Source organism: Diadema antillarum, unplaced genomic scaffold (assembly GCF_040938485.1).
Source record: "Diadema antillarum isolate AM-2024a unplaced genomic scaffold, OU_Dant_1.0 seq00001316_RagTag, whole genome shotgun sequence".
NCBI classification, from domain to species: Eukaryota; Metazoa; Echinodermata; class Echinoidea; order Diadematoida; family Diadematidae; genus Diadema; species Diadema antillarum.
Genome location: NW_027272088.1, coordinates 610,357 through 626,831, shown reverse-complemented (window position 1 = coordinate 626,831; position 16,475 = coordinate 610,357). Strand labels below are relative to the sequence as shown.

The window sequence follows — 16,475 nt, the reverse complement described above, 5'->3', positions numbered from 1 at the left end:
AGTTGCTATTCCTACCATAGTACTTGAGATGTTTCAGGGAGTTATCATTGTGATTTGTCAGTAATCAATTAACAGAGATGCCGAGTACTTTCATGCAATATTTTGTACTGTTTTTTTCAAAGAAAAAAGAAAAAGAAAAAAAAAAATGGCAGGTTTCATCGAAAATACCGATCTTCCCAAAATTGTAATAATACAACACATATTTATGGCAGAAAAGTGGCAAACATATTTTTCCCACCAAAAATATACCTTTTCAGACCTCAGAATACTGCACTGCTGCTTATAAGATTGGCATCCCTGCATTCTGCATTTGTAGAAAATATGTAGAAAATGTAGTAGATGTACACTGTTATCAAGGGTTTCATGTTGTGTGAATTGTCAGAAATCAGTTAACCCGCTGAAGATTAGTCCCAAGTGTACTCAGGCAGGTGTCTATGGGAAATGTGTGTTATAGCAAAATCAGCTAGCCCCAATGGGTTAGTAATCAGCTGCTGTGATTTTATTTGACTCCTCGAAGGTGGATGCTGCCCTCGGAGCTGAGGAGATGGTGGAGACTCTCACGGAGAAGAACCTGGAGCTGGAGGAGAAGATTGTCGACATAGAAACGACCATGGCAGACCTGGTGAGCCGCGTTAAAAGAAATAGGCATGACACCTTCATGGGCACATTGTCAATTTGCTCATGAGTGGTCCCCAATAAGCAAGCCTGTCTGATTTCTGACGGAGGAAACGTTTAGCTTGTTGGTATATGTCCCGAGTCCTGTATTCACCGAATATTTGCGAGGTTTTTATTTTCGTGAATTTTGCGAGTCAGGTTCTATTCGCGAATTTAAAAACATGTGAAAATATTGACTCTGATCCAGATATGAATGGGATGTGCACGTTTACATTTCTTCGTTCAGTCCAGTACTGTATGATCGCGAATGTAACCTCTTGCAAAATTGCCGGGAAGTCCCGATTGGCGAAAAATGTAGACTCGCTAAATATATAGCATGTACAGTATATGTCAGCAAACAGCCTCCTAGTGTATTCATAGGCTGTGCTTCCATTTTTGAGCAAGGTAGCAACTCACAAAAATATCTCCTATTGCAACACAAATGCATTGCATATGGTCTCGATAGGGGAAAATTGCTACATTTTCTCACAGGAAGGGGTAATAATTCTTTCTCATTCTGCAATGTGGTTCGCGATTGTGAATTTAACCACCCTCAAAATTGTCTAACAAGTCCCAGCAGCAAAACATACATGTATAGTTGTTTAGACCAATTCAGTGTTGAAACACTGTAACTTCCATCATCCATATAACTGGGGGGGGGGGGGGGGGGTTCCAACATGAGAAAAGAAGATGATTCAGTGGGTTGTACAATGAGTCATGTGCATTGCTATGTCAGTGCATAAATTCACAATTATTAATCAAGCCTTCCCCCTCCCCCCATCCCGTTATGGCTGAAACAAACAAATGTAAAGAACAGCCCCCCGAAACGAATCGGTCTATTCAGTACTTCCCTGTGCTCATACCTTCCCTCAAAATACAGAATTCATCAAATGCCAGGAAATGGTGGGTGCTATGCATATGAAGGGAACAGGTTAAAGTAGTAATGCTCAACATCTTTTCATTTTCTGTCTGTGTGTGTGTGTGTGGCGCCCTCACAGGAAGCCTTGAACGACATGAACGAGGAGCTGCAAGAGAACGCCAGGGAGACAGAGCTGGAGCTGCGGGAGGAGCTGGACATGAGCAAGAGCCAGATCGCCCAGTACCAGCTGAAGCTGTCCCAGGCCCAGGACAACCTGTCTGACCATCAGGAGACCATCGCCAAGTTCAGGCAGCTGACCGCTACCCTCCAGGTGCTGTGCTGCTGTTCTGTCTCTTTGTGTGTCTGTGTGTTTGTGTACCTGAGCTGTGTGTAGGGATGTAGAGTGAAGTGTTTCCTTCATTTATACATGTTTAATATTTAATCTACTTTGTACTCTTTTTCTTCATATATTCTCTTATTTGTCTTGTTTTGGTGATAGTTACTCATGAGTTGTGCTTTTTCACTTCATTCTATAGAAATATCACTCATATTGTCTTGTTTAATAGCACTTTTTCTGTGATCATTTTCAATTTCTTACAACATAAGAGTGGCTCATGTTTCTTCCTACAAATTTTGCAGGAGAAGAACCGTGACCTGATCAACGAGCAGCAGTCAGGCGAGGCGTCGTCCTCTCCTTCCGAGGTCCCTGCCTACGACTTCAGCACCAAGTTTGCCGAGGCTAAGGCTCAGTCCAAGGTGAATATGCAAACTCTGGGATGCTTTTCCTGAATTTGTGAATATCTTTCTCATTGAAATTCATTATGCTGTGTGTATCTTAATTTTCTTTCTTTCTTTTTTGCTTTTCGTCTGTTTTTACTTCCTGTCTTTCTTCTTTCTTTTCTCTCTCTTTCTTTCTTTGTCTCTAACTTTCCTTTTCTCATTCTATGTGCATGAAAGATTCATGATTATCATTTCTGTCACCAGATTAGTGTAAACCTTTGTGTTTTCTTAGTAATCACTCCAAGAAAAAAAAATCAAGAAGTAAAACTTTAATTGTGATATGCAGTCTTGCTGAAAGCTGTACCAAAGACATGTCAGTTTGTCCACATGCTATACATTTGCACGGGCACTGATGTTATACAGAGTAAAATGGACTACCTCATATTTGCATGGATGTATTTCCAGTAAATTAAATTTATTTGTTAGTGCACATGAGACTGTTCTAACTGGGCTTTCTTTTTCTTTGATTGGTTTTGCTCACCATTTTTGTTTGTTGGTTTTATTTTATCTTTCTCTGTCACCAGGCCATAGAGGTGGAGCTTCATAAGCTGGAGGTAAACCAGGCCAATGAACATATCCAGCTACTGACAGCATTCATGCCCGATTCCTTCCTACGTAGGGGAGGTAAGTCAGGGAATATCAGACCTGCTTAGTCTCCAAGATTCTGCAAGACTCCCCCCCCCCCCCCCCCAAAAAAAAAAAAAGAAAAAAAAAAGAAAAAAAAAGTTAAAGGACAAGTTCACTTTTATATACATGTGGATTGAATAAATGCGACAATGCAAGAAGAACACATTATGGAAAGTCTGAGGAAAGTCAGACAATCTGTTCAGAAGTTATGAATTTTTAAGATTTCTGTGTAGCCACTGCTGGATGAGAAGACTACTAAAGTGTATGATGTCACATGGGTAGAATGATAATACATTAACAAAAATATAAAGAGAATTTCACATAACTTTTAGAAAAATGATAAGTACACATTCCCTCGACTTGTCACTGACGTATGTTAAGGGTAATATTATTCCCTTGCCTTCTGAAAGAGGCAAGTGAAATGCTCATTCTTTTTGCGAGAAAAGTGAAAGTATATTTAATTTTCTTTATGTTTTCTTTATATAATTCCTCACATGTGACATCACAAGCTGTTGTAGTCTTCTCATCCAGCGATGGCGGCACTGAAACTTAAAAAAATCATTATTTTTGAACGGGTTGTCCGATTTTCCACAAACTTTCACTGATGTGGCCTATTGATATTGCTTCATTCTCTCAATTCACATGCATATGAAGGTGATCTTTTCCTGTAATCACCCCATTATGTCCTCAAAAGAGAGTATAAAGGCCTTCCTAATTTGGGAATATTTTATGCCCATTGAGATCTATGTGATGTGCAAGTATCTCCCCAACTGCACTTTGGAACCTCCTTGGTTTTAATGGGCAAGTGTTGGCAGCCCTGGAATAATGGATGGATGAGCAGCGGTGGTGGTATTGGAGGAGTTCCCTCCTAAATGAAGCTTGTGAGACAAAACATATTGTGTGGATGACAACTGACTTGTGGAGATGTTGGGGGGGGGGGGGGGGGGGGGAGATGCATCCTACCAATCATGGGCGAGAAAGGCCATTGAGGAATATAGATCCCTTCACATAGATAGGAGTCGATATCAACATTGGTCAGGGGGAACACTGAATCACTGTCAAAAGCAATACTGACTCCCAGTATTTTACCACTTAAATGCATTCAAATTCATTTATTGCAATTTTTCTACAGCTGTGGGTAATGTAACTATTTGTTTTCATAGAGCAAGGTAGAAAGTAGCCAGTTTGGTCCAAAGTTTGGCAGTGTACCTGATGTTATATGCCTGCTCATTGTTTTTGCCAACAAAATTTCAAGAATTTAGAGGCTTATGTTTTTTTTTAATTTTTTTATTTGGATTAAGGTTAGGGTGTGGGGCAAGTTTTAAACTTCAGGATTACAATGTTGATCGTAGAATGTTAATGAGAAAGTTAGGAATGATAGCTGATAAAGAAATTGAGAGGACATCTTTGTTAATCATGCATTGTTATATTGTTAGACATTTGTACTCAGCACAGCATTTGCCTTTTGAAGGGATGGTATAGTTTTGGTTTAGAACTAACTTTAAATTTCTAACTTTTTTTTTTTAGATAGTGAGAAACCTCGTATGAAATATGAAAGAGCATGTAATTCCAAGAGAGATTCAGCATTTATTTAATGAAAATTGATTTTGATAAGATGTAAGATATCCAAAACAGAGCAATCCTAATAAAAGGTAGGACCCACCTTTTATCAGAATTGCTTTGTTTTACTTTTTTTTTGGATGTCTCAGCCATTCCAAAACCGATTTTCATCTCATGAACTTTGAATTTCTCTTAGGATGGTATGCTCTGTATTATTTCATAAGTGGTTTCTTGGTATCTCGAAGAGCCTGATTCTCATCTCCATCAATACTATGCCATCCTTTTAACTGTCAGGTGACCATGACTGCATTCATGTGATCATGCTGGTCTCCAGGATGTTGGCCAAGGCTCAGCTGTTGGTCAACCACATCAAGGACAAGGTGAGTGTTGACACCGCATGACCTTTGACACTGGAGGTCACTGAAGAAAGGAGGAGGGAAGGGGGGGGGGGGGGTAAGGGATCCTCTAGAGGTTGACTTCAATATGAGTGGCCGAGAACTTGGCAAAGCACCTGCAGGTTTGTGGAATTAAAGACCTTCGAAAGCAATTTCATGGTAAAGCTTTGTAAAACAGAGATGTACTCACCATTGCATTCTGATGCTTTAAATAGGTGTTGTATGGCTGAGTACGAGTGAGTGGTATAACAATTATCTCACTGAAATTGCTATTTGTATGTGCCCTATTTGCATGTAATTATTCACTGTCATGTGAACAAATGTATGTGGTTTGTAGTGAGCAAAACGACAAAATATTTATTACAATAGAGAGTACAGATGCATCAATTTTCAATCAACAAACTCCACCATGGGGATATGATCAATGAACTTAAGATGAATGACTTGTAATACTTTACCAAAATGAAGAAATTTACTATAGGCGTTTTCACATCAGCCCGATAAAAATCCAAGCTCGAGATATTTTTTAATTTCCCAAGTCAGAAAATAGCGCGCTATTTCGAAACATCGGGCTGATGTGAAAACGCCTATTGAGTACACTGTGTATTTTAATATATCTCAATGAAAAGGTCCAAAGACAAACATAGTAGAATTCATCAACGCACGTAATTAGTTCCACCTGCTAAGAATATCAGTTGTATGCAGAACAAGACAAAAGAAAACAATGGAATGTGTAGTATGATATTTGTTCACACCAGCAGACACATTTAGATTGCAAGGAAATTTTTATAATCAACACGTGCAAACATCTTGCTCTCTCAAAGGCCGACATTCCAGAGAACCTGGACCGGGATCAGGTGCTTCGTCACAACCACGGGGAGCAGTTGTCCTTCTTCAACGCCCTTACCTTCCACATGCACAGGCTGCGCACCATCCTCAACAAGTACAACACGTGAGTCGCTTGTCTCCATCTTTTTCGCTCTCGTATTTCCAGGCTCTGCATTCAGTCCAGAGAAGCTTGTTTCAGGCTAATTTCCTCACCGAAATGACATACTTTATGCGCTGTTATTTTCGCGTACAGATATTTTTGCGAATGAAGAGGTCATAGACATTTTTCGCGAATTGACGCCAAAGCTAAATGTTAATGCACTATTACTAAAGCTCATGGAGACATTTTTGCGTGCTGTTAAATTCACGATCCAACTGTGATTTGCGAAATTTGCGAAAATTAAATCCTCGCGAAATGGCACCTTACACAGTATCAAAACTCTTGCTTTCTTTGGAAAAAATTGTTTTTGCTTATTGCGTCCAGTGACTCTCGATATGGATATTTGATATGTGCTCTTGACTTTGAATTGTGGCTTTCCGACAGCAAGAAAATGCTTTAAAATCATTTCTTTCCTAAAATGTCACTTTTTGTCACAGTTTGATTGCAGTGCAAATAGGTCAAATAATATTGATCCAGTTAGATAGCAGAGAGGTTTGTAGTTTGTATTTTGAGTGAAGTACACATTCAAGTGAAATTTATTGCCGAGTAGTCTTATTGGCACTGAAATAGTAGATGTAATCTTTCACAAAATAAATGTCGTACCATGCATTCTTCTGCTGTCTTCATTCCACATGGTTGCAAAATAGCCTTGCTTTTTCAGGAGCAGGCATTAGATCATTGTGTAATCAAGCAGAAAACTGCATCTTAATGTGTGCAAATTTTATCTGGATATGGAATAAATTAGACCTGTTTAATCAAATTTTACAAATGATAGTGAGTTTGGTTTGTTCATTAAGTTTCTTATTGAATGTAGTTTGGGCCTCCTGTGTCTAAATGCTGTGCCTGTGTTTGAGATGTGTGCATTTTGTTTCACATAGTGCGCTGAGCACTTGCAGTGTGGAGCTGTTCTGCAAGATTGGTACCCTGTTTCCGGAGATAGCTCCACATGAGCGCTGTGTGGACCACATGCTGGATCTGCTGAAAAAGGATCAGGTCAGTTGCACCAGTCTTGACTCAGATCAGATCCATTCGAGTTTGGGAGGGTTCCGGGACCATCATTATGGTTTTAGCACTGGAGATACAGTTTGTGAGGGTAATCTAAGAAATATACTAATTAGATTGCCTAAAAGCTGCTTCCAAATGCAAGGAAGTTTGGAGAGTTTAAAGTAATTACCTTAAAAATACCACTTTGTGTGTGTTCTTAAGTGCTCCTGGCCCTCTTTCATTCAACACTCCCCCCCCCCCCCCTCGTGTGCCACCATCCACCATACTGATCATGCACACAGACCTGTACTGTGTGTATACCATGAATCACAAAAGCTGCTTTGGATGGCTCATCTGCGTTGGATAATTCTACTTCTTGAAATTCCCTCAAACTGGGACAAGATATCTTTGTAGAAGACCTACATATGTATGTAGGCCTGTTGTTTACTGATTAGTTATCTCCAAATCCTCCCTTATCTGCCACATCTGCATCCCCCCCCTCAAAAAAAACAAACAAACAAACAGTAAAGAAAAATGAAAAAGAAGAAAGAATTACCATTTTAATACACAGACTTATTCCATACATGTGTATGTGATGTTAAAGTGAAACACATTTACAGTAGTTTGTTTGAAGAATTCTTTTTATACTAAAGATGCTTTCATTTCACCACCAATCTCCCACAGCTGGATGAGAACGTTTCCATGGAGAACCTCCAGAGGGCCATCGAGTACTTCGAGCATCTCTACAGTGTGCACCTCCTCCAGGAAGAGATCGACAACACCGCCCTCATGTCCGACCACATCGCCATAATGTCTTCCGCATCGGACTGCGTGGCCCTGGAGATCAGGAAACTTCGGGTGCTCATGCAGGTATGACAGGATGGGGGAAAGTTTGTCTTTCCTGGTCAAAAGCCTGATGGTGATATGTACATTGCCCATGTGGACTTCTTGCTCGGGTTTTCCTATGTGTGAAAAGTAAACAATATCAGTATTATTTTCTTGACCATTTATTCCATAGTCCTATTTCGCAAAAAGCTACTAAGGAATGTAAATATATCATAATTATCATAATTCATAGCCTGTCAGCTTTGCGGATTGACTGGTTACCATTGTATATACATTTCCCTAACCCTTGATGTGCTTATGATACAGTACCATTTACCTGTGACCTCAATTTGAATTTGTACATTTTCCATTCCGATTTGCAAACCCCCCCCCCCCCAAAAAAAAAAAAAAAAAAAAAGACAGCAACAACAAAAACCCACAAATTATTTTCTTGCACATTTTGTTTCACAATTGACTAGCCAATCTTAAACTCTGCTGATACATTCATTTTTTTTTTTGCCCATAAATATCAAAGTTTTCAAAGTACCTTCTGTACAAGAAATAGTTTCAGTGGCCTCATACCACAGTCCTGCTTTCACCTCTCGATCCTAATAAAGGAGGTAAAGAGTGGTATGTGTGTTGAGAAATAATTCAGTGATACAAAAATAATGTTTGAGCATTGTGCATTTTTTGAATAGGCCAATCAGGAGACAGCTGATTTCTCCATCCTTCTCCGTGACATGGACAGCACCAACACCGACCTCAAGCAGTTTGCTAGGATGGTGAGTTTGACCAACGCCAGTTTTGTCTTCTTGAAGGGGAAGTTTCCCCAAATGTATGTGGGGATTGATTGAATGCAGCAATATTAGTAGAAGACATCAGTGAAGTGTACTCATTCAGAAGTTATGAATTTGTAAAGTTTCAATACCATCATTGCTGGATAAGGAGAGTACATTTGTACAACAATCATGATTTTTTATTTATTTTTTTTTTAGTAGGGCAATGAGACTAAAACAACAATAAAGACAATACAACATATTTTGATATTTCTAGCAAAATGCAAGAGCACTAAACTAACCTCTTTCAAAAGGCAGGGGCAATATGACAGTATTACAGTGGAAGTAATGTTGTGTATTTTTCATAGAACCTGAAATTTGCATGCTTAATATCCAGCATGAAAACTAGTGCATACTGTTGAAAGATGTGGAATGATTTACATTGTGTATATTGGGTAAATCCCACATGTTAGGGTAATTTTCAAATGAATAGACAAGAGACTGTCCCATACGACAAACATCGCATCTTATATACACGTACGTGAGATTCAATTCAGCTAGTATGTCATATAATCCAATTCAGTGAGTTTTCATTTAAAATCAGGAAAATCACTTAGCTGGAAAATTTATTTTCACTAAACATGAAAGAAAATGAACCCAGATATAGAATATATACATTCAAATTAACAATCAGTTTCAGTACTTAAACTGAGACCCAACACAATTTTAAATGACATGGGACTATTAGAAGTATGGCACAACAAGAGGAAGTAACATGTTGTACTTACCAATGCACTCTCGCGTTTCATGCTTCCTCCCAAGATCCGGCGACGCCTACCCAACCAGTCAGCTGAATCCTCCATGGAGGGCCCCACCCCTGGCCCAACCTCCATCTCGTTCGGAGTCGATGTAAGTCGAAATCTGGTGGAGATATCCCGTCATCATAGCTCTCATCAGCTTTTGTCATGATCACCGCAGCGCTTTCATCAAACCAATGAGAAAAAGCCACCACCAAATCATGCTCATTTGGTCACGATTAAAAAAATGAAAAAATTACTCCATTGTTTCCCTTGGAATTACTTGATCTTACGAATTTTCCTTTTTTTTTTTTTGCTTCCACATATTACAGCAAGCCCCTCCCATCTCTTTTGGAGTCGATGTAAGTCTTGCCCTACTTTAAGTTTGTTATATGTTATCGGTCAGCCAACAATGGTAAGCATTTTTAATTTCATAACAGTGAGAGCTATCTTCCCAAATCATGAAAAACAAAAGAAAGTTTGTCACTCTTATTAGTCTCTCTGCTATCGCTCCAATTTTTTTTTTTTTTTTAATAGCTGGCCACAGTAATATGAGTTGCTAAAAAACTTTTGGGAAAGGTACAGGTCAAATTATACGAATTTGAGAGCCTTTTTTGTGGTAATGTCTTAATAGAGTTTACATTCGCACATTCATAACTAACAAAATGCGCTTTCTGCATAACTAACACCCTTCTCAGTTGTAACTAACCAGTTGATGAAATGTAGCAGATGACAATGATAATAGTAATAAATGCGACAATGCAAATCAAAAAGATATCTCTTCAATTCATTCCAGGCAGTATTTTCTTTTCCATTATATACCTTTTGGATATGTCGTCAATCCAGTTGATCGTAAAAAAGAAAGAAAAGAAATGTTCATAAGTTGTGAGGCAAAACAAAATCACATCATCAAAATTTCACACTTTATGAAAAATAGCAAAGATTCTGCCATGGCCTATTGACTAAGAGGCTTGCATAGATACAGACTTTCAGTAATAATAGAATGTCAGGTCAAGCATATTGTGTTGTAGATATTCAGGAAAATAGTTTTTGTTGTAATACAGACTCTCAGTCTGAGAGGTTTGTTGTAATGTAGATGTTCAGGGTAAGAATGTTGCTGTAATGTAGAAATCAGGTTTACAAATAATTGTAGACTTTGTTGTAATGTAAACTTTCAAGATGACAAGACTGTTGTTATTCAGCCTTTCAGGTTTAATAGGAGGTTTGTTTGTAATACAGACATGTAAGATAAACTTATAAGAATTTTGTTGTGTACATTGTAGATACTCAGACTTGTTATACAAATATGTCTAATGAAAAGTTTTCTTGTGATTTACATAGGTTAATGGTTTTGCTGTATAAATAGAGAGAGGAGTTTTGGAGTTTCTTGTAACAAGTATTTGGGTTATGAGTTATGTTGTATGAAGATGTTCAGTTCTAGAGTCTTGTATTATACAAGTTGTTTATATATATGCAAAAATCATAATTGATGTTTGGATGCAATTAGTTGTCAGAGCAATTTCACACAAGTGTTATTACCTATCATGCAGATGCAGAACATATCACAAAGGATAATATTTGCAGAGCTTTAAACATTGGATCAAACACTACTTAACCGTCAAAGATGTTCGTGCTGAGCAAAGAGGGGTAATTATGATGCCGTGATGCCATAGCTCAATCAGTCACCACGGAAACCATGCCCGGAATGTGACCCCCGCATCTGCCCTTCCTCTCTCTTTTATTTCCAGGTCCAGAACTCGCTGGTCGAGAGTTCTGAACACATCAAAAAGATCGTGGCGGCTTTGAAGGACCTCGGTCACCACGCCATGAAGCAAGCCAGTTCCCTTGCAGGTCAGGACCACCCTCTTCTGTTTTCTCTTATAAACCTATCCAGGAAATATGCTGTTTAGCAGTTGATCTTTACCCCCTTTACAGCAATACCATACTAGTCAAATGTCTTCTTAGGTAGGAAGGATGATTAACCCTCTTTCTTCCACATTTATTCCTTGTCCATAGTTCTGTGTTTGAAATTTGTGCACATTTGGCTCGATGGCCCAGAAAGAGTTCATAAGTCAGATGTGTAGTTGGACGAGGATGACACGATCACATTGTACGAAAGGCTGAAATAGTAGGTCTATCACAATATTTTCATGATGAGGTGCACGTGATTTTCATGTCTACCACCTTGTTCTATCTTATGTGATAATGGTATCAAGATGATTCTGTAGCCAAACCTACTGATGGCAAATTTTGCATCAATTTTGCTGATCAATATGAAGTGTTTGACTTGTATTCAGCTCACAAGATTGGCACAAAAAGAGCTATAAATCCCAACAACAATAAAGTTTGGTGTGCAAAATATTCCCTACACATCTCTAATCATCTCAAAATTTTCATGTTGGTTTTGTGAAGATGCAGTCATATCCATTTTGTCACCCAAAACATGCGTGAATTCTTCCTCTTTTCTTTTTTTTGTAAGAGTTTTTTCCATGTTTTACATGAATACACTGCACAAATTTTACACATTGTTCAAAGTGTGTAGATTCATGATTTGTCAATGCATACATCCACTACAGGCCTTTTTTTTTTCAGAGCTCCCATTGTCTGTCCATTCGGTGTGTTTGATGGCATTTTTTTCTTCATCCCTCCCAGCAAGAAATCAAATTTTCGCACATGCTTTTTGTATCTGTGTGCTTCAGTTTGGTGACATGTCAACACTTACGTTAAGCGCAAGACATGACTCTCAGTGCAGAAGGTGCCAAATTATTTTGCTTGCCGCTGTTTTGGGTACTTTTGAGTGTTTTTTTTTAAAGTGATTTTGAAGGTGTGTTTTAATGCTTTAGCTAAAACTGACTTGAATCTGAAACAGACGAGGCCGTGAAGAACCAAGACCAGACGGCGGAGGAGAAGGCCAAAGGTCGGTGACGTAGCAGCCAAATCCAAAATCATTCTTTGCATCACGGAATGAATACAGCATGCCTGCCAAAAACTAACCAATCACCATCCACGTACCATGCAGCAAATACAATGGCAAGGGCCACTAACACTAACCAAGATGCGATTTGATTCAATCGTGAATTGCATCTGTTCTTGTTAGACTTTTACAAGGAGATATCAAATGTATTGGCCAAATATTTTTCACCCTGTACAGTTTACAGAAGGACAAAAGAAATATATGTCATATAATAATATATTTATGGAGTGTCCATCCAGGTTACCTAACTATGACCGGCTTGGGCCCATTCCACGCATTCTGTGGTTAATCTCTGCAGCGGTTCTGAACGGATGATGATTTTGTAGGCTGACATGTTTTGTGATGTCGATGAGTCCTTGTAGTAAATATAAACGTGTATGTTGTGCCGATGCTATACCCCTTTGCTTTTTGACTCTCCCTATTCCCAAGCATGAATCTTTTTAAATGCGTGCCCTCTTTTCCCCCACTGAAAGCTGAAGTTGTGAAAGATTTAAGTGTTTCCCTTCATACATAGAAAAACAGGAAAATGGAGGTTGTATGTTATTATTTGTTTGTGTATGTGTGTGTACATGTGTGTATGTGTGTGTGTGTGTAAAATAAAGAGAAAAAGGAGGAAGAAAAATGCTGATAAGTGGACACTACCACATCACTATGCTAACCTGTAGCTACAATGCATAGGTGTGCTTAGGGTAAAATTAAGATTAGATTTAAAATTCAAGATTAGGGTTAGAACTAATACCATGACTATTGCAATAGTGACATCCAACAGTCTATATCTTTATGCTAGGGCACCCCCCCCCCCCCCCCCCAGCAAGCAGAAACTTATGTCAACCATGGATATTTAACAACCCTTAACTCTTCCATTCCCACAGCCATCTATCCTGAATAAGAAAGCAATAACCTTTTCAATGTACTGGTCCTTTAAGGGTTACCGTATGCAGCCCTCATGATGCCTCCTACATAAGCTACAAAATCTTCCATGTAGCCACAGGAACATTTTCTGTGCTTCTTCTCAATTCAAATAAGCAATATGATAAGGACAAAATGGCAAATTCTTGGCTCAACAATCCAATAATGACCGAGCTATTAGCCCAGTGATTAGAACCATACTGCGTATATTTCCACAATGCGTGTAATTGAGGGCATTACCATGGTTCGACAAATGCATAAAAATGCTTGTGCTAGATAATAGTTTAGGTCCAACCAGACTTAGGTGCTTTGAGAATGAGAGGGGTAGTAGAGTTTGCAGTCATAAGTGATGTTAAATGATATGAATGAAATGCTGTATGAACAATTTTGAAAATGATGAGGAGCATGCCTAGACCATTCAATTTTTTATGTGCATTTTGCTTTTTATTGTAAGTTAAGATACTCCTGTAAGCTGTACTTTGTGATCTTCTCTCGGGCTTCCTTTCATTGACAAGCATTGCAGCCTATTGAGGCACTAGTTCTAGTTTGATGGCAGTGTTGCGATGCCTTTATATTTCAGTCTGCGAATCCTGTGAAGAGTGCCTATGACTTCTGCGAGACTTGTGTAGTGTAGATGCTACAACGTAGTGCTCTATAAATAGATTATACATGTATTACCCGTATTCACGAAGGTGATTGAAATTTTAGTCCATGGTTTATGCAAATTTCTTCTGCGTAAATGCGCAGACATATCCAGTACACCAACAGACATCCCGACCCTATGATAATCACAAATTGGTCTCATGTTTGTGTAAGGTACGCCTTCTTCGTGCTTATTTTAGTCCATTGTTTTGACTATACTTAATACAGCAGATATTTTGCAAGGTTTTTATTTTTATGAATTTTGCATGAATTTTTAACAACGCGTGAAAATTAAATCCGAACCTGACATGATGCAAAATGCAGGTACACATTTCTCTGTTCAGTACTGTACCCTCCAATTGCAAATGTAACCACTCGTGAAATTGTTGGGAAGTCCCAAATCGCCAAAAAAAGAACTAAAAAAACAACTAGACTCACCAGATATATGGCATATATACATGTACCTTCGTGAATACAGGCCTTTGTGTGTGTCCCCTATCCTGTGTGTGCTCCATTGGGCAATTGGCGTAGCTCAGTCTCAGTGGATGATTTTGAGAATGCAATGAAATCTAGCGTCTTTTAAGAACTTGGCCACTAGTGATGCAAACACAGCATTGTCAAAAGCCTAGAGTAGTGAGATGTCTCTGTCATGCTAGTGAAGAGTGATGTTCATATTTTTGTGCATTTTTGTGTCAAACTTGTCTCGCCAGTTCTACCGTGTACTGTTGTTTGTTGTGTCAGCATATTGAATTAAGAGTTGGTGCCGAAATTTCACTGCTACAGTGTAGCTGCCCTGCCCTGGTCCATTTCGTCATGAATTTGGAGACTGAGCGTTAGACTTAGAGATAAGTGGCCATACTCAGAACAATGGTGGTGATGATGCTGATATTTTGTGTTAAAGATGTTGATGATAGTAGTAATGTTTATGTTGATATAACTGTTTATTTTGAAGACAATGTTGTTGATAGTTTTGTTGCTGATGATAATGAAAACAATGATGGAAGAGGAGGTAAACAAAAGAATCAACGACAAAATAATGTCTATGACAGTAAACTCCCAACCCAGAAACCGTATACTGAGCCTGATGCATAGATTTAGCCCATGAATGAAGGTTAGTACAGTACTCTCCGCGTAATCGGGTATCGCTTAAACAGGTACTCCGTTTAATTGGGTAGTAATGTCAAAATCAGTTCCAATGCACAATAAAATTACCTGATAATCGGGTTGCCTCTCCGCATAAATGGGTAAATAATTTTCTTCTTATCTAACTTCTACCCACATTTTATCGCAGATGAAAACTTTAAGAAATCATGAATGTCAAATTTTCCATGACTAATCGCATTCTCTGCTTGATTTGCAAAGGAGACCGATCATTTTGGGAGTGATTAAACATGAAAACACATGTACCAGTACCGACTTGCCACACGTTAACGAACATTACACATGTAGCTGACACTCACAACTGCATAGACAGACAGGAGTTGAACACACTCTCGCTCCTCCCTTGCTCTGCAACAACATTCACAATACGAGAAGTTTGCAACGAAAATCAGGCCATTCACCAGCTCCATAATTTTGCTTTTCCCCAGTCACTTCTCGAAAAGTAACCCGAGGTTCTACGTGACAAGTGCACGTAAAGAGACGTATTCATTTCGGAAACGCTTGCGTGTAATAGCGAGGAGTCTATAGTCAAACGACAAAGTTTTCTAAAGACATATTTGTCCATAATATTGCTCGTGACTGAGCAAGTGTAAGGTATGTAAAATGTGCATTGCAAGCACGCGTGTTAAGCATACAATGCATATATGTACATACACATTGTGTGTGTCAATTGTGAATGAGACTTGTTTTTCTGTTAATCGGGTACTCCACTTAATTGGGTAAGAAACGCTCTGCCCGAGCCTACTCGATTATGCGGAGAGTACTGTACCAGACATGAGATATGTTCAGACAACAACAATATTCAAACTGGTTTTAGTCTACATCGTATGAAAAGTGCATTGCTGAGAATGGTAGCATTGTTCTGAAGCAGTATGAAAACTTGCAAGGTCAGTTAAAAGTGATCTGGGAAATGTTCCCCTAATACAAGAAAATTTGTTTTTAATGAGAACAGTGAGGATTAGCTACTATTGAAAGCAAAATATCTAAAAACAAGATCAGTGAAGTGAGTCTTGTAGCCATATTACTGTTAGTAGGCCAACACAGATGGTTGTGATAGTAATGGCAATAAGAATGATAACAGTGAATGGCATTTATGTAAAGTAGAGCTTCATATGGGCATTACTAAAGTGCAGTGATACAGAACCAGAAAGTTGATTGTCCACCGAATTTTTATGATGGCCTTAGACTCTGCTGATACTGTGCATTGAATTCCATTTTCTAAAGGCTTGCCTTACATAGCTTGCTAGCTAGACCCACATTACTGAAATGCAACTATGGGAGCATTGCCTTCATTTCAGTCCTCAGCGAGCATTTCTTCTTCTGTTTCCTTTTAATCATTCTCTTGAGACAAGGCTAGACTGTTTACAAACAAGTGACAAGGATATTGGGGAAACCATATTGAGGAAAGAACTGTATTTCTCTTTACATGACAAAATTATGAAGCCCAGCTTACATCATCACAGTGTATACAGTCAAACCTGTCTATAGCGACCACTGTCTATAGCGGCCACCTGCCGTATGCAACCACTAAACACAAGTCCCCC

At 38.8% G+C, this 16,475-nt stretch overlaps 1 protein-coding gene across 1 annotated transcript in view; it reads left to right on the top strand.

The window, feature by feature from the left end:
• The window catches only part of LOC139708176 (dynactin subunit 1-like), a 56,494-nt gene that overhangs the window by 16,672 nt on the left and 23,347 nt on the right, over positions 1-16,475 (top strand). Inside the window, 12 exon segments of the mRNA XM_071620150.1 lie at positions 518-622; positions 1,653-1,844; positions 2,153-2,269; positions 2,818-2,917; positions 4,775-4,860; positions 5,700-5,827; positions 6,742-6,856; positions 7,532-7,717; positions 8,371-8,454; positions 9,271-9,357; positions 10,994-11,096; positions 12,115-12,162. Coding sequence (XP_071476251.1) covers positions 518-622; positions 1,653-1,844; positions 2,153-2,269; positions 2,818-2,917; positions 4,775-4,860; positions 5,700-5,827; positions 6,742-6,856; positions 7,532-7,717; positions 8,371-8,454; positions 9,271-9,357; positions 10,994-11,096; positions 12,115-12,162 — 1,351 coding nt within the window.